This window comes from Anabrus simplex, chromosome 1 (assembly GCF_040414725.1).
Source record: "Anabrus simplex isolate iqAnaSimp1 chromosome 1, ASM4041472v1, whole genome shotgun sequence".
In the NCBI taxonomy this organism is placed as follows: Eukaryota; Metazoa; Arthropoda; class Insecta; order Orthoptera; family Tettigoniidae; genus Anabrus; species Anabrus simplex.
Window position 1 is genome coordinate 492,176,932 of NC_090265.1, and position 18,931 is coordinate 492,195,862.

At 38.7% G+C, this 18,931-nt stretch overlaps 2 protein-coding genes across 3 annotated transcripts in view; one reads left to right on the plus strand and one right to left on the minus strand.

Moving 5' to 3' along the window:
- The window catches only part of Rpn9 (regulatory particle non-ATPase 9), a 59,389-nt gene extending 54,182 nt beyond the window's left edge, over positions 1-5,207 (minus strand). The window contains exons 1-2 of the mRNA XM_067135323.2: positions 5,063-5,207; positions 4,853-4,966 (exon numbers count right to left, since the gene is read on the minus strand). Of these exons, the coding sequence (XP_066991424.1) occupies positions 4,853-4,966; positions 5,063-5,178 (230 nt within the window). The 5' untranslated portion in view covers positions 5,179-5,207. The remainder of the gene's footprint in view (positions 1-4,852; positions 4,967-5,062) is intronic.
- Positions 5,208-5,462: 255 nt separating this feature from the next.
- Positions 5,463-18,931, plus strand: part of LOC136857000 (sodium/bile acid cotransporter 7-B) — a 112,219-nt gene continuing 98,750 nt past the window's right edge. For both annotated transcript variants that reach the window (XM_067135326.2, XM_067135325.2), the window contains exons 1-2: positions 5,463-5,680; positions 5,763-5,982. In XM_067135326.2, coding sequence (XP_066991427.1) covers positions 5,554-5,680; positions 5,763-5,982 — 347 coding nt within the window. In that variant the 5' untranslated portion in view covers positions 5,463-5,553. The remainder of the gene's footprint in view (positions 5,681-5,762; positions 5,983-18,931) is intronic.

The following is an 18,931-nucleotide window of genomic DNA, read 5'->3' on the forward strand; positions in this document are numbered from 1 at the left end:
AACATTTTATAGACATGCCGTATCAAGAAAATAAGGTGAAATTCTTTACGTTTCACAGAGAAATTTGTTCAGCGTCTTCAGAAGAAAATTTCAACTGTTCACAAGGAAGACTTCTCCAAGAATGAGGTTTGATTTTAGACGTTAATAATAGAAGTGGAAGTGGTACATTCATTCACCACCAGATGGCACACTGTACGCAGTACAGCGCTAGCATTCGAAGCGGAAGCTGATGGAACCATCAGAATCAGTCTGAGAGGGAGTCACATAACATGTGTCGACCGCCCCAACCACGTCCTCCACAAGAAGGCTGCGAGAAGTAAACAAAAGGCAGTCATTCCATGTGGAGCTCAGGCACTAATACTGGTGAGCACGGTGTATAATATTGATTTTGTTTCATCCCATAAATTAAAATTCACAACTAGAGTGAACCAAGTTCACTTTTTTAGTAAAACTGTTCCAAAACCAAACCTCATGATGCAATATCCCTAAAGGGCCATGGCCTACCAAGCGAAAGCTGCTCAGCCTGAAGGCCTTATGAGGTGTTGTGTGGTCAGCATGACGAATCCACTCGGCCATTATTCTTGGTTTTCTAGTCCGGGGCCGCCACCTCACCGTCAGATGGCTCCTCAATTGTAATCACGTATGCTGAGTGGACCTTGAACCAGCCTTCAGATCAAGGTAAAAATCCCTGACCTGGCCTGGAATCGAACCCAGGGCCTCCAGGTAAGAGGCAGGGACGCTCCCCTACACCACGGGGCCGGCAGTAAAATTGTTCACCAAAGCTAATAACTTGTCATTCCAGATGTATGCCAAACTTTAAGTTATAAAATACCTATTAAGCATTTATCTAAACATACATACATAATCATTATAGACTGTTATGCCTTTCAGCATTCAGTCTGCAAGCCTCTGAGAATTTACTAAACGTCGCCACAATCCTCGATTTGCAACTAGTGTTGTGGCCTCATTTAGTTCTATACCTCTTATCTTTAAATCGTTCGAAACCGAGTCTAACCATCGTCGTCTTGGTCTCCCTCTACTTCTCTTACCCTCCATAACAGAGTCCATTATTTTTCTAGGTAACCTATCCTCCTCCATTCGCCTCACATGACCCCACCACCAAAGCCGGTTTATGCGTACAGCTTAATCCATAGAGTTCATTCCTAAATTCGCCTTTATCTCCTCATTCCGAGCACCCTCCAGCCATTGTTCCCACCTGTCTGTACCAGCAATCATTCTCGCTGCTTTCATGTCTGTTACTTCTAACTTATGAATAAGATATCCTGAGTCCACCCAGCTTTCGCTCCCGTAAAGCAAAGTTGGTCTGAAAACAGACCAATGTAAAGATAGTTTCGTCTGGGAGCTGACTTCCTTCTTACAGAATACTGCTGATCGCAACTGCGAGCTAAATGCATTAGCTTTACTACACCTTGATTCAATCTCACTTACTATATTACCATCCTGGGAGAACACACAACCTAAATACCTGAAATTATCGACCTGTTCTAGCTTTGTATCACCAATCTGACATTCAATTCTGTTGAATTTCTTACCTACTGACATCAATTCAGTCTTCGAGAGGCTAATTTTCATACCATACTCATTGCACCTATTTTCAAGTTCCAAGATATTAGACTGCAGGCTTTCGGCACAGTCTGCCATTAAGACCAAGTCGTCAGCATAGGCCAAACTGCTTACTACATTTCCACCTAACTGAATTCCTCCCTGCCATTTTATCCCTTTCAGCAGATGATCCATGTAAACTACGAACAGCAAAGGTGAAAGATTACAGCCTCGTCTAACTCCTGTAAGTACCCTGAACCAAGAACTCATTCTACCATCAATTCTCACTGAAGCCCAATTGTCAACATAAATGCCTTTGATTGATTTTAATAATCTACCTTTAATTCCATAGTCCCCCAGTATGGCGAACATCTTTTCCCTCGGTACGCTGTCATATGCTTCTCTAGATCTACGAAACATAAGCACAACTGCCTATTCCTCTCATAGCATTTTACAATTACCTGGCGCATACTGAAAATCTGATCCTGACAGCCTCTCTGTGGTCTGAAACCACACTGGTTTTCATCCAACTTCCTCTCAACGACTGATTGCACCCTCCCTTCCAAGATGCCAGTGAATACTTTGCCTGGTATACTAATCAATGAGATACCTAGATAGTTGTTGCAATCCTTCCTGTTCCCTTGCTTATAGATAGGTGCAATTACTGCTTTTGTCCAATCTGAAGGTACCTTACCAACACTCCACGCTAATTTTACTACTCTATGAAGCCATTTCATCCCTGCCTTCCCAATGTACTTCACCATTTCAGGTCTAATTTCATCTATTCCTGCTGCCTTATGACAATGGAGTTTATTTACTATCCTTTCCACTTCCTCAAGCATAATTTCACCAACATCCTTTTCCTCCTCCCCATGAGCTTGGCTGTTTGCAACACCATCATGATGATTTCCTTTTACATAGAGAAGATGTTCAAAATATTCCCTCCACCTCTCCAGTGATTCCCTGGGATCTATTATGAGTTCACCTGAATTACTCAAAACACTGTTCATTTCCTTTTTCCCTCCCTTCCTTAGATTCTTTATTACTGTCCAGAAAGGTTTCCCTGCTGCTTGACCTAGATTAACATAAGAAGTGGCTTAACATCGCACCGAAACAGATAGGTCTTATGGCGACGATGGGATAGGAAAGGACTAGGAGTCGGAAGGAAGCGGCCATGGCCTTAATTACGGTACAGCCCCAGCATTTGATGTTGTCAATCTTATGTTAATTTTAAGGACACTTCCTCTAAAGCATTACTTTGTCAATTTATATTTTTTTCATCTAAACAGTGTTTTATGGCTGAAGATGTTGATAATATACGAAACATGTACCACTTTTGACCATTAAAAAAGCAATCATTGTATCGACTAGGTGGAAAATAAATAAATACTTAATTGTGAATCTATTGAATTTCATTGGTTGCGACAAGCAAAGAATTGCATGAAAGATACATCTATCTCCATTTTATAACCAATATTAAAACTTTAAACAATGTCTAGTTAAACACCGGCTGAATATTGTCTATGCAATGGAAGATCGTGCTAGATTTAGACGTTTAGATAGAAGTTGTCTAAGGCTTAAAACTAGTCATCGTTTCTGCAATCGGCCCAATATCTCTAAACTACTCCAAGCAGTCATGTTCCACTCTGGCTGCGAACCCCGCATATTACAATAAGTAATGTATCATTAACGATGACTAGGCCTTATATTCGCCAGTTACTCAAATCTTATCAACTCTATAGACAAGGTGATTCCCTGAGCCCCACGTTATATAATGTGCTCACATATGATGTTGGTGACAGAATCCGAGAAACAACAAAGACTAAATTATTTCTTTTGCTAGTGGCTTTACATCGCACCGAAACAGATAGGTCTTATGGCGACGATGGGATAGGAAAGGACTAGGAGTTGGAAGGAAGCGGCCATGGCCTTAATTAACGTACAGCCCCAGCATTTGCCTGGTGTGAAAATGGGAAACCACGGAAAACCATCTTCAGGGCTGCCGACAGTGGGATTCGAACCCACTATCTCCCAGATGCAAGCTCACAGCTGCGCGCTCCTAACCACACGACCAACTCACCCGGTAGATGCTATATCAGTTAACAGAATTATACTTACAAGCAAGTTAGAAATGCTAACAGGCAGAACGAGAACAATGACACTCATATCGAATGTATTAGCAGAAAACTACATACAAGTCTATGACGGAGTTGGGAATTCAAGCTGGATAATGCGAATTAATGGAGTACTTCAAGGTGATCCCCTGAGCCCCACCTTATTTAATGTGCTCACATATGATGTTGGTGACAGAATCCGAGAAACAACGAAGACTAAATTTGCCTGGTGTGAAAATGGGAAACCACAGAAAACCATCTTCAGGGCTGCCGACAGTGGGATTCAAACCCACTATCACCCAGATGCGAGCTTACAGCTGCGCGCCCCTAACCGCACGACCAACTCGCCCGGTAATGGAAGAGATAGAAAAGACAAAATCTAGATTTCTCAAAAAAAGCCCCTGGTGTATCGAAGACAATCAAATCCAATCCAGACTAAGCTTGCAAGAGGAACATTCCTAATAGAGGATCTACAGATAATTCTACTACTGACTACAGAAATTTACAAGCTGTTCTAAGATCTACAGAATAAAAAGCGAGACATACCAATGGAACAACAAATATGAAGCTAGACAGAAGATTGAAGCAGCTACTTTGTGAAATGAGAAGTCATGACTAGGCTTGCAGTTCATGGTTTTCACCACAGAATCTGCTCCCGAAAAGTGTTTCATGACCCAGATGAAAATTGTCTGTGTGATCTATGTAACAATGTATGTGGAACTTACCACATAACCACACGCCCAAACCGAACCAGGTCAATACTGGAATATAGCAAGATGTGACATGACTGTTCAGTAGGCTACTATATAAATATGCTGTATTACTACATATAGGTTGAATTCTAAATGGAATATGCAATATGTACCATTATTCGACCTCAATAAATCCTTTAACATTATATCACAACATGCAAATACAAACAAATGAGGTAGTTTTATTGGACTGGCCATAGCAGCCACTTAATGGAAGCATTTAAATTTCCTTTCAGCTGAGTCATCTCTTCATCAAATTCCTCTTCTGTTTAAAATTTCCATACAGCTACAGAATTTTCCTAGGAAGGTCCATAAAGGTGTTATTTATCTTTGATAATACCTACCACCGACTAAGGCAAGTCGAATTTATGAAACAGCCTGATAGTATGTCCCAAAACACTCAACTTTTTGCATAGTACTTACTTGTTTTCAAATACTTGGATGAAGTTATTGTAAAGCTGAATTAAGTTGTCACCTTTCTGAAGAGAAGGATGTTTGACAAAAGTTTCCAGTTTAAGAGTCAACTGGTGCCACAACCTAAAAAGATATTAAGGTTAGTTTGTAAGAGAGTATGACATTTAAAAAATATAAATGTTCGTAAAGTAATAAGAACGTTTATTAATGAAAACATACTTCTTATTATAAAGTTCTTCGAGTTGAGCCCAATCTCCAGCTAATTCTTTATTAGTTTCTTCACTTTGTTTCGACGATAAATAACTGCTGACATCCTTCACACCGGTGGCCGCCATTTTTCCAACAATCACGTTGCATGTTTGGAATAATTTCGATAACTGTATCGATAGTTATTTATTATTGGAACAAGTCGGGGATTGTAGACAATATTGTAGTCGATCTGGGAACGGCGATCTGATCCGATTAATCGATTTCTAAAATCGAAGGATTCTGTACTTTCACGCTTTCCTGCCCTGTGATTAAAATCGTTAAAATCGCACTCGCAATCACGCGATTTATTCTCGCTGTTACCATGGTAACGGATGGTAATGATTCCTAACAGCTGTTTCAAATGATACCACTTTGACAGCGACAGTAATCTCCGTAAGTCTTCAGAATGTGAAGACGTTGGTTCAGCTCCTTAACATGCCCTCAGTATTGTATCCTGAATAATGACGGTCAAGACATACAAGAAGAGAATGAATCCATGGCTTCTATGGCAAAGACAATGGTTTTTAATAGCAATATTGACAGTTATTTTAATGGCTGAGATATATCCAAAGCTTGGAGCAAGAGGAGGTGAGAAGATAATTTCCGTAATATAATTACCTTGTGGCAATATATTATTGTTTATATTTCATACTCTTTTCCTTCCTTGCAGGTCCTTTAAAACCTGAAATTACCATCAAGTATGGGGCCGTGTCCATTATTTTCTTTCTGAGTGGTTTGATTCTCAAAACTGATGAATTGCTCAGAGCTGCTAAGCAATATGATCTACATCTTTTTGTTCAGATATTCACCTTAATTTTAATGCCACTGTTTGTCAAATGTGTAACTGTTTGCTTAATGCTTCTGGATGTAGATGAATGGGTTCTCAAAGGGTAGGTGTTAAAAATAATATCATAACATGCATTTTAGTGAAACATTTATGTAGGCTACATGGATTAAAGTAGATGACCATGTACAGTGACCTCTATATAAGAGTAATGGCAACATTTAAGGGACAGCCAAGGAACTAGTTAGTAGGAGACAGCATCTTGTTAGTCCCATCCTCAGTTCTGTAAGACTTGGTAGTTAGTAGAACTCAGTAATTGTGCTAGTGAGACACATAATTCACTTGATGTGCTCAATTATTGTGATAATAAAGTGCACAGTAACAATAAATTAATGGTTCTGTACAGTGGTGCCAACTAGAATTTAAAAGAAAGTCCCCAAGTTTAGTTCTCTCAGGTCTGCTACGGGGTGGGTTGAACTGCCCTGATGGTGTTATGTTCACAGTCCGGTGAGCTCTCATTAATGGGTTTGGGAAGAAAGTGGGGATACTTCCTTTGAAACGCCTGTTGAACAATGAATTGACGAGTGACTCGAGTTGACTGAGTGCTACAACAAGCTACCTGGACTCCCTGGAGTTCCCATAGAAGTAATCAGTGCAATTAACATGTTATCAATGTAAAGCCAAAAGAGGTGCAGAATTGCAAGTTATAGGAAAATATAAGTTTTGTAAGTGTGTATTAACACAATGCAATTAGAAATGGAGGTATTCATCAAGGCATGTTCAAACCCATTTATTTATAAATGATAGTAATTTTCTGTTATGTGCCCGACTCATTGGCTGAATGATCAGCCTTGAGGCCTTCGATTCAGAGGGTCCCGGGTTCGATTCCTGGCCGGGTCGGGACTGGGTATTTGGTTTGTCCCAACACTTTCCTCTTCATATTCAGACAACACACTACACTATCCACCACCACAGGAACACGCAAGAATGATTACATCCCTCTATATAGGGTTGGCATCAGGAAGGGCATTCGGCCATAAAACTGGGCCAAATCCACATGTGCCACACAGTTCGCACCCGAGACCCCACAGTTGTGGGAAAAGCGGTAGATAAAGACGAAGTAAATTTATGTTATGCGAGTCTCACAAATACGAACCATGTAGCACGATCAGCCGAGAATCCAATTTGAACAGTGTAAAAAGAAAGATGCGTGACAAGGTATGTGAACAGCCATTGAAGTTACAGAAGTTCATTCACTCTCTCTGCCTAGAAAGATTTTCAAATGATATAATGTTAATTGTTTGGCTTCCCTTTTCGACACATCATCTTACAAATTTTAACTTGAATTTGAGCAGTTTATGTTTGGGTGTGATGAGAACAAAGATAAAATTTTACAATTTCATGAAGATGATGTAGGCACTGATTGTCTTTTGTTTCATAGAGGAATATTTCATGAGTCGATGAATGAAGAAAAAATAATTGATAAGTTAGAGAACATTACCAATCACTTCAAGAAAGTAGGTCATCTTAAGGACTTGCTCTCACATTTCTTATTTTAATTTTTTTTTTTTTACAATTGGCTTTATGTCGCACTAACACAGATTGGTCTTATGACGACGATGGGACAGGAAAGGTGTAGGACTGGGAAGGAAGCGACCATGGCCTTAATTAAGGTGCAGCCTGGTGTGAAAATGGGAAACCATGGAAAACTACCTTCAGGGCTACCAGCAATGAGGTTTGAACCCACTATTTGCCGAATGCAAGCTGATAGCTACATGACGCAAACCGTGCAACCACTCGCACAGTGAAGTTTGTGGGTACCCTGATTTGTATTTGTTTGTGCCATTATTATTGAGCCCGTCTGCTGGCCATGATTGTTAAGGCATTGAAGCCTATATGGTCTGACACCGTGGTTAGCTGGTTCTAGTCCTGTTCGTCAAAATATTTTTACCATCAAAATGTTGGCCGGTGTAATCACTAGATTGTGAGCCAAAAGCCTGGATTAAATTCCGAACCTTTTCGCAGTGCTCATATGGAAGGAGGGTATATGATGCTGTTGATGGTGATTCGTCCATTGAATGGGGACATAAAGCCTTGAACAGACCCCTTGCTGCTATTTTACAGGAGTAGGCTATGTCCCGGCACTGGGTATTGCACTGTCCTTTCCTACTATCATATATTATGTCATTCATTTAATCTCGTCTCATTAACTCCTCTGATGAGCTTGGTTTTTGGAAGGGCATCTGGTCATAAAAAGTCACTATGAAGATTCACCCCACTTCATACGTGACCCCGTAGAGGAACGGGACAAGGGTTGGACATCATCATCATCATCATCATCATTATTATTATTCGAATAACCCTTTTGAGGGTACGAGAAATCAACTTTGGTTACTTTTCTTTGCATTTAACTTTCTTCATTTCCAGCCTTCTTTCATTTTGTGAGAATGTTGTTTCTTTTCCTCTTGAGTCCATTTTCTTCCAGTTGTTTTAATGTCTTTCTCTTCTGAAATCCTGCCTTTCGTGTTACTTCTCTGAAACATGTTCTGTTTTCGTTTTTCATATCCTTTTCAATTTCAATGAACCACGTTGGGTTGGATTTGTAACTGTTCAATAAGTTGAAGATTTGTTTAGTTAATCTATTGTTATTCATTCTATAAATGTGTCCAAATAACTGGAGTCTTCTTTTCTTCATTACAGTTGTCAGTTTTTCAACTTTTAAATATAGCTCTCTGTTTGCTTGCAGTCTAAATTCAGCATTGTTGTTTCTTATAGGTTATAATATTTTTTTTTTCAAAATTCTTTTTTCAACTTTTTCTAATTTTTCAAGATCCACAATTCTTGTAAGTTTAAGAGTTTCTACTGCATATAACATTTTTGGCGGGGCCACTGTCTGATAATGTCTTAGTTTCAAGTTCCAAGATATAGATTTCTTATTGTATATATTTTTGTCATATGAAACATCCTTTCCATTTTGTTTACTGTTATATCTACACAACTACCTTTTCTTTTGTGTTGTTTGTTATCCATTCTCCCAGGTATTTAAAGCAATCTGTCAGAGATATTATGTTATTATTAATTGTAATATTTTGAGGGGCATTAATGATGTTTGTCATGAACTTTGTTTTTTCAAATGATATTTGCAATCCTATTTTGGCCGCTTGTTTCTGTAATTCTCGTATTTGTTCTTGAGCATTATGTATTGAGTCTGTAATTAACGCCATGTCATCCGCAAAAGCTAAACAAGCTGGACATTATTATTATTATTATTATTATTATTATTATTATTATTATTTGTGTGCTCGGTTGCATTCCTTATGTCAGGGAAGGAAGAAATTGGGAGTATTGAAGGCAATGCTCCAAGCAGAGAGTGTGGGAAGATGCTTTCAGAAACTAGTGCTGCAATGGGATGCGATGGAAGTTGCAAAAGGTGGTATCATAAGGAATGCTCTGGGGTTAGTGTAGATGATTTTGCCACTCTCAAAGAACCTTGATGTGCATGAGCAACAAATGTAAAGAAGATTTAACTATGTTCAGAAATGGAAAGGAAGAACTGAAGACTATTTAGGAGAAAATAAGACTTTAAGAAAGTATCAAACAAACAGTTTGTGAGCATTTAACAGAATTCTTTCGAGATAATAATATAGCAGGGGATATAACGTGTGGCCAGTCAAATGCTAGTTGCTTTACGTCGCATCGATTTGGATAGGTCCTATGGCGATGATGGGACAGGAAAGGGCTAGGAGTGGGAAGGAAGCGGCCTTGGCCTTAATTAAGGTACAGCCCCAGCATTTGCCTGGTGTGAAAATGGGAAACTACAGAAAACCATTTTCAGAGCTGCCGACAGTGGGGTTCGAACCTACTATCTCCCGAATACTGGATACTGGCCGCACTTAAGCGACTGCAGCTATCGAGCTCAGTAAGTCAAATACAAGAAGTACAATGAAAGCATTTCATGTGTGTGTCAGTTTTGATCAACTGTCAAAAGTAAATTGCACGGAATATTGGCTTGAAGGAATTCTGGTTAGCCATGAACCTACTACACTGCTGTAGCAGGGCAAGGGGTGATACTCCCACATGGCACGTGCCAGGTGGTGGATAGGGGGGTCCTAACCGGCATGCCGGCGATCTTGAGAGAAATAAAATACCTCTCGCGGAACAAACACACAACCCCCTGTGGGTGGGGGATGCAGGCGGAGAATTCACCCACGGTATCCCTTGCCTGTCGTAAGAGGCGACTACAAGGGGCGACCAAGGGATGATCAAATTACATTAGAACCATGAAACTACTTGTGATTAGTACCACCATGCAGGGAACACGATGGGTTGCTTTTACTTGCGCGTAGTACCACTATGTTGGGTACCATATAGGTTTGTGATTAGTAGCAAACGAGAGCGCGACGGCTTTTACAGGATGTTAGGAAAAACTTAAAACGGTCCACCTTTTCAATACAAAAATGTTATATTTATTTATAACATGTATTTGCACTTGGAACTAGTTTCGACGCTGTGTTTGCGTCATCATCAGCCAAAATGTGGGAAATAGGCAAGATGTAGGCATTTATATTACACAAGGCGTTACATTAAACAATACAACTTATAAGGAGATAAAAACAGGGACGAATATAGAAACAAATGAATCGTTGAGAAAACAAAAGTTATACATATTAAAAATAACCTTAACCACATATCTTGCAGTGCGAAAGTGTTCTTCTTGAATGATTCCTGAATGTAAAAAAAAAAAAAAACCACGCGCACACATTTCTGGAGAGCCAGCAGGCAGGACAAAGTAAAGTGAAACCTTAAGAGTTCTTCTGAGAAGAGTTCCTCATTTTTTCTACGTTCCGACTAACTAATGAAGTCTCCCTTGAGTTCCTGATAAACATACACAACAGGAAATTCTCATTCACTCTCAATAATAGCTCTAAAGACCAACGGTAAAATTTTTATTTTAAATATTGTGCAGAGACGTGAAAGCATGATTTTGAACATGATATAACTCCTTCATATAACCCAGTTTTTTAATACAAGGTGTTGCATTAAATAATACACATCTTACGAGGAGATAAAAACAGGGACGAATGTAGAAACACATGCATCGTTGAGAAGGCAAGTTATACATATTAAAAATAAGCTTAACCACATAACTTGCAGTGCGAAAATATTTGCCTTGAATGATTCCTGAATACAAAACGCGCGCGCACACACTTCTAAAGAGCCAGCAGGCAGGAAAAAGTAAGGTGAAACCTTAAGAGTTCTTCTGAGAAGAGATCATCATTCTTTCTATGATCTGACTAACTAATGAAGTCTCCCTTGAGTTCCTGATAAACATACACAACAGGAAATTAAACAATACACATCTTACAAGGAGATGAAAACAGGGAAAGTTATACATATTAAAAATAACCTTAACCACACATCTTGTAGTGCGAAAATATTCGTCTTGAATGATTCATGAATACAAAACACACGCGCATACATTTCTGAAGAGCCAGCAGGCAGGAACAAGTAATGTGAAACCTTAAGAGTTCTTCTGAGAAGAGTTCATCATTTTTTATGTTCCGACTAACTAATGAAGTCTCCCTTGAGTTCTTGATAAACATGCACAACAGGAAATCCTCCTTCACTTCCAACAATAGCTATAAAGACCACGGTAAATTTCATTTTTAAATATTGTGCAGAGACGTGAAAGCATGATCTTGAATATAATATAACTCCTTCATTTAACCCAATTTTTTACACAAGGTGTTACATTAAACAATGCACATCTTACGAGGAGATAAAAGCAGGGACGAATGTAGAAACAAATGCATCGTTGAGAAAGCCAAAATTATACATATTAAAAATAAGTTTAACCACACAACTTGCAGAGCGAAAATATTTGCCTTGAATGATTCTTGAATACAAGACGCACGCGCACATATTTCTTAAGAGCCAGCAGGTAGGAAAAAGTAAGGTGAAACCTTAAGAGTTCTTCTGAGAAGAGTTCATCATTCTTTCTATGTTCCGACTAATTAATGAAGTCTCCCTTGAGTTCCTGATAAACATACACAACAGGAAATTCTCCTTAACTCTCAACAATAGCTATAAAAGACCAACGGTAAATTGTATTTTAAATACTGTGCAGAGATGTGGAAGCATGATCTTGAACATGATATAACTTCTTCATTTAACCACCTTTGAAAGTTTCTCTCTATATTACATAGCTTCATTAACACACCATTCTGTAGATGCACAAAATAATCTTGTAATCTTCACAGGTCAGGTATTCAGCTCGACAAGAGTATAAAATGCTTTTACAGTACCTGTGATTAGTAGTACTATATGCACGACACCGTGGGATGAGAGGACCCATGGTTCTGGCTTGCCTATGATTAGTACCCACTATATTAGGAACACCACAGGATAGTACGAGTCCCTGTGGTTAGTACCCTTATGTGATGAACACCATAGGTTTGCGTTGCCTGTAAATGGCGCCGCAATGTGCGAAACAGCGTAGGTCTGTAATACATGTGCGTATTTCATTACCTGTGAGTAGTACCATAATGTGTGGAATACCGCGAGTCTACGCTACTCTTGATTAGTATCGCAACATGACAAATACCATGGTTCTACTTTCCTAGCGAGAAGTACCATTGTGAGGGGCCACTGACTTGGATTTTGGACCCCTTTTGACTACAAGTATCATCTATTCAGTATTGTGCTATATAAGCAGTCCCTTGGTCAGTAATACTATTGTTCTACGCCAGCTTCTGTGCATGTGAGGCACTGTGGGTCGGTTCCACTGATCATTTTAAATTTCTACCCATCCATTCATTCTTCATCCTCACATTTTGAATTGTGGTCAGAGGATGTTTTTGGGCTTTTAATTTGTCATTTCATTTCATCTCATTTCATACCATTAGGGGCTGATGACCTAGATGTTAGGCCCCTTTAAACAACAAGCATCATCATCATCATCATCATCATCATCAAATCTGGTTAGACGGTATAATTCTTAACCCTTTAGTGACACACACGGTAAGCACAGAACAATCGTCTGAACAGGACGATAATGACAAAAACTAAGACAAATCTTCACTGAGGATTCAGTTATAATCATGGAATATTGAAGGTGTAAGGAACATGGCAAACACAGTTCAAGATTGATACAGGCATTTGAGTGATAATATTGGTAGAAACTTATCTAACTGAAGAATGGCAGACCATTATGACATGAAAAGCATGAGTTGGGAGATCCAAAGGAGGCATTGAAAGTATATTTAAGGAACAATTCTCACCATTTAGTGCCCTATATAGATCCAAAATGTTTTAGTAGTTAGAACCAACCAATGCATATATGTCCGTACACACTTTCAGTCACATAAAACTTGAATGGAGATAATCAAGGAAATCAGTAGAGCTTTGACAATGACAGACAAAACAGTGTAATTATTTTGGCCAGAGACCTAAACTGTCACATATATAGAGTTGTGTAAAACCACGGAACCAGGCGAGTTGGCCATGCGGTTAGGGGCGCGCAGCTGTGAGCTTGCATCCGGGAGATAGAGGGTTCGAACCCCACTATCGACAGCTTTGAAGATGGTTTTCCATGGTTTTCCTTTTTCACACCAGGCAAATCTTGGGGCTGTACCTTAGCGAAGGCCACGGCCACTTCCTTTCCATTCCTAGGCCCTTCCTATCCCATCATCGCCATAAGACCTATCTGTGTCGCTGCGACGTAAAGCCACTAGCAAAACAAAAAAACCACCACAGAAGTCCTAAGTTTTCTACAAGAAGAAGGCCTACAGTTAATTAAAGTCCCCAATATTAAGACCTACATCTGTCATAATGGTAACAGCACAATAGATTTAGTGTTTGTTAATTCATAATTTGTACAAGTCTAACAAGAGGTCATTCTAGAAGTACAGAGGAAACATCTACCAGTTGCACCTACTCTACAAATTAAGAATAAGATGATTGAGAGGGACATGCACCATACACAAATAAGTAGGTGGTGATGATGATGCCTGTTGTTAACCTATTAACCTATCATACATTCAAAAAAGAAGACAATCAGATGTTAATCTGCTGCAAGAGAAGAATCCCAGTGAAGCTGCCTTGAAATTAGCAGAATTGTTACAGAATGTTACTCTACCAACCATTACTGAATTTAGAAAATCAAAACCATGGTTTTTCAAATGAAGAATGAAGAAAGAGATGAGCATATAAACTTCTAATGAAAGAAGCGCACAGTTTAGGGAAGAGGAAGGAAAACGACTAATAGAATGTGCCAGTCAAGATCCTTACTTTTACAACTTGCTTTACGTTGCACCGACACAGATAGGTCATATGCCGACGATGGGATAGGAAAGGCCTAGGAGTGGGAAGGAATTGGCCATGGCCTTAATTGAGGTACAGCCCCAGCATTTGTCTGGTGTGGGGCTTGACCCACTATCTCCCGGATGCTAGCTCAGAGCTGCGCGTCCCTAACCACACAGCCAACTTGCCCGGTTTTATCCGTACTTGGCACTGAATCAAAGGCAACCAAAGTTCCCCAGGAATATACCAATGGAAGTATGGGAAAGGCATATGAGTGCTTGAGGAAAGAGATACACGTCCACCAAACTCCATCATATCTGCTCCTAAAACAATTCCGGAAACAAAAGAATGTTCAGCTGAAGAAACAGTAACAACTATACAAGCATTTAAAAATTGTAAGGTGTGTGAATTAATGAACATCGGAAAGCTGCTCTTCCAACTATGAAAGATTCAATTAATACCTACTTAACAAGTGTTGGCAGCTAGGCATGGTTCCTGACAAATGGAAAAAAATGTTTTGTAAAGATGCTCTACAAAGGAAAAGGGGACACCGCAAATCCTAACACATATAGAGTAGTAGTGTTAAAATGTACGCTACTGAAGATGCTGATATCACCATTGGGTAAATGCCTCACTACACTAGTAGATGATAAATGATCAGATTTGCAGTTCGGATTTAGAAAGGGAGGATCAACAATACTAGCTGTCCATTGTCTCCAAAATAATATAGAAGTTGCCCTAAAGAAGCCCAGGGTAAACTGTACATCATCTTTATCGATTATTCAAAAAGCTTTGGTGCCATTAGCAGAAACGTACTTTTAGAAAAAACTAGAGATCATCACTGGCCCTATGAATTACCTAATACCACCGATTCTAAATAACTGGATAGAAATAGATGATGGCATTATTAGACCAAATATCTCGGAGGAAACTTTTGGTGTACTTCAGGATGGCCCCCTAAGTTGATGCAAGTCTGATAAACGTATGTAACTTGAAAACAATATTCTCTCACCCATGGATAAATAATGCAAGTATCAAGCTCAAAATATTATTATTATTATTGTTATTTTATTATTATTATTATTATTATTATTATTATTATTATTATTATTATTATTATTATTGTTATTAATTACGCAGTCAAATAATCGCATTGTGTGTGAGGTTATGTGATGAAGCATGTACTGTATTGACATTTAAACTGTATGTAAGAACCTGTCATTAATTTATTCTTACCTGTATATATAATTTGTAATCCACTACAATATTTTGAAACACACTGTAACATCCAGAAAGGCACTGGATAGGCGAGAATTATGGAGAATATTCTGTACGCTATATCTCTGTATTAAGCACTCTAGAATTTACGAGAAGGTACTGTATTTTGTGACATATCTTTCTGGAAGCTTGGCCAGGCACCTATATAAAAGTGTGATCTTGATGGTAGAGAAGAGTTATTGTTTAGTAAGAGTCATGGTTTAACAGGAGTTGTTCTGACCAGACGTGTGCCGTGCTAACGAGTGTTTGAAGTATGTGAATTGGCTTAGTAAAGATGGTAGTTGACATGAAGTGGTTGCATTCTCCATGTTGAAGTGATAGGCAGTTATTAAAATGGCGGCTTTGTTGATGTTCTCGGAGTGAAGTGTTTTGTTTGTGATACAGTGATTCAGGTTATATGCATTCAGTTTTTGTAAATGTTTGTAAATAAATCCGTGTTCACAAGTTGACAGCATTTTGTGTTCGTCATTGTGGATACATCAAAGTCCCCTACTGTTCAGTCATAGCTAGAGCACACATTGTGGAATCAGTAAATTTGGACGTCAAACAACTTACGTATGCTGATGATATGGTCATAAGATCTTTGCTGGAGAAGGAACCACAGGCAACATTCAGTCAAATATCAGGATGAGCTGAAGCTGAATATACAAAAGACTGTTTACATCCATGACATTTAGTCGAGGGAGCCAGCATGAAATATTCTACATGGAAAACCAAGAATTTAAATTGGTAGAGCAATTTAAATATTTTGGTGTAATCTTTCAAACTCATAGCAACATATTTTTAATTCCATGTCAGTGATCGTTTGAACACATCAATCACTTAAACAGTATATCTTTACCAGCAGCCATTAAACTTTTCCATATAAAAGTCAATCCAGTAGCAATATACAGCTTAGAGAATATTTGAGAGTATCTGAGTCAGAAACAGCTAGACTCATTCAAGAGGTTGAAGGCAACTTATTTGAAATGAGCTCTCTGCCCTCCCAAGTATACTTCATCTCGCCTTGTTTACAAGTTGTCTAGAGAAGTATTCTATGTGGAGAACTGAGACTACAGTTGTTACTTCCAGCGATGTCTGTATATGTGCAACTTATCTGAGACCTTTGATTCAAGAAAGATATGGAGAGAGTTTTACTCAGCTGAATCCATGATAAATGATGGGTGGACACAAGCTGGATATAAGCTATGTCGCTTAATGACGAAGCTCTCTGTCTTTTTACATTTTGCTGTACATCGCACCAACACAGATAGGTTTTATGGTGATGTTGGGATAGGATAGGTCTAGGAGTGGGAAGGAATCGACCAAGGTGTAGCCCCAGCATTTGCCTGGTGTGAAAATGGGAAACGACAGAAAAACATCTTCAGGGCGACAGTAGGGTTCGAACCCATTAACTTTCAAATGCAAACAAATAGCTACATGCCCCAAACTATGCAGCCACTTGCTCAGTGAGACTCTACATCCATGGGTTCCACCACAAGATGTATAGCATAAAGACCTACCATGAACCAGCTCTGACATGCATCTCTTTCAGGTGTGGCAACAATAGGTACCATGTGTTAGACTGCACCCGGCATCCGGAATCGTTTGCAAAATTTTGTACTGGTGATTGATGTAAAGTCATTGCATGCAATATTATTATTATTATTTATAATAATAATAATAATAATAATAATAATAATAATAATAATAATAATAGTTGTATCAGGAGGTACACCCCAAAGCTACGCATTCAAATTCAGCACTTAAAAAAACTCCTCTATTGGTAAAACAGTGAAACCAAAACTACACCAACTTAGAACTTTACTCAGAAGATGTCACCACAAAAATATTGAGTAATTTTGTTATTGTGCAGTTGCCTAACCTGAGTGAATTTCTACTTGTTTTGTTCGACATTCATCAAGAAGTTTGTACATTTTTTCACACAGGACACCACTAAAAACTATGATCATGCACCCTGGTGCGAGTTGTAAGAAGTTATAATTTAAAGAAGTTTTGTATTTCTAGGTTTTTGTAACTGAATGATGTTCATTTATTTTGGGGTTGGCAATATTTCCTGTTTCTTTCTGCCAGTTTTGAATGTAGCCAATCCCTAATTTCTGTATTTAATTTTCAACCTATCACAGGCTTCTTGTTTGATTCCAAGTGTAACTTTTGAATTTATCCAATAAAATTGAGAGGGTGTGGATAGTTTAATCTTGAATGATCTCGAACCTTCCCTGAGGGTTTATAAACTGGGGTTTTTCTCGTTTCTTGGCCAATTGATCGTTGCCTTACTGTGTGTATGTGTCAAAGCAGGAGGCGGGCGGCCTCTTTCATCGGTCAACAGAACATCTACCAGGTAATGGCCACATAACTTCTTTCTTTCTTGCTACCTCCGCAGTTTAACCCGAGGGAAAGGTCTGACTCTTTAGTTATGTAACCAGCTTTTCTAAAATGTAAAGTCTTCCAGCTAACGTAAAAACATAAAATCTTTAACTGTAAATCGGGGATAGAGAGTGAATTACCATCTTGAGCTCCCCTTCATCTTGGTTTGAGGTAACTACGTTTTTATAACTGTTTTTCATTCTGTAATATGGTAAAGTAATTTCTATACGAGTCACCTCAGTAGTTTGGGAATAGCCCCTGTTTCATCAGCCTAGAGCCCTTTGGGTTTTTTAAGTGTTCATTATCTTGGAGCGCAGTTTGCCTCCATTCGGTTTGTGTTTCGGGCCGTTTACTTAACCTGTTCTTTTCTGCAAACGCTCTGTAGGTTGGGTACAAGATACCCCTGTTTCAAATTGTAAGTTGGGCCATGGAATGCCAGTGAGTGTACAATTTTTGATATTGCCTTGAGGAGGCTGAAAGGAAATGGAGAGCCAGTTAGCTCTTTATCAAATTTTGTAATTGTAAAGTGTGCCTCTGGGAGGCTAGATATTGCAAATTTAGGGAGCAAGTGCTCTTGAATTAGGGGGCTTCTACCCCTCATTAAATAATACCTCTTCCTATTGTAAAATTGTAAAACTAGCGGCTTAAAGCCCAAAGTGTTAAGCTTCTGAATCTTGGAATTTTTCCAATCTCGTTTAATGATTGCTATTTGTACTTGTAACATTGTTATGAAAAATTGTTAAGTTTGAAGTTCTAAAAGAAATATAACCTTTGTTATAGTTTTAAACCTATTCTTGACATCGTAGTTAGACCCACTCACCCCAGCACCTTCTTTAACCTCTTTCTGCTCCACGGGTATCCCCGTAACAATAATAATAATAATAATAATAATAATAATAATAATAATAATAATAATAATAATACAAGGAAAACAATCAGTTGGTGCAATTGCTGAATTTTTCAAATTTAAATACGATCTGTTATGATCTGTGTTTTTTTTTCCTTGACAGTCATGTAGTTGCTAGCTGTATGCCACTCTCTTCATCATCAGAAGTCATTACAAGAGCTGTTGGTGGCAATGATGTATTATTATTATTATTATTATTATT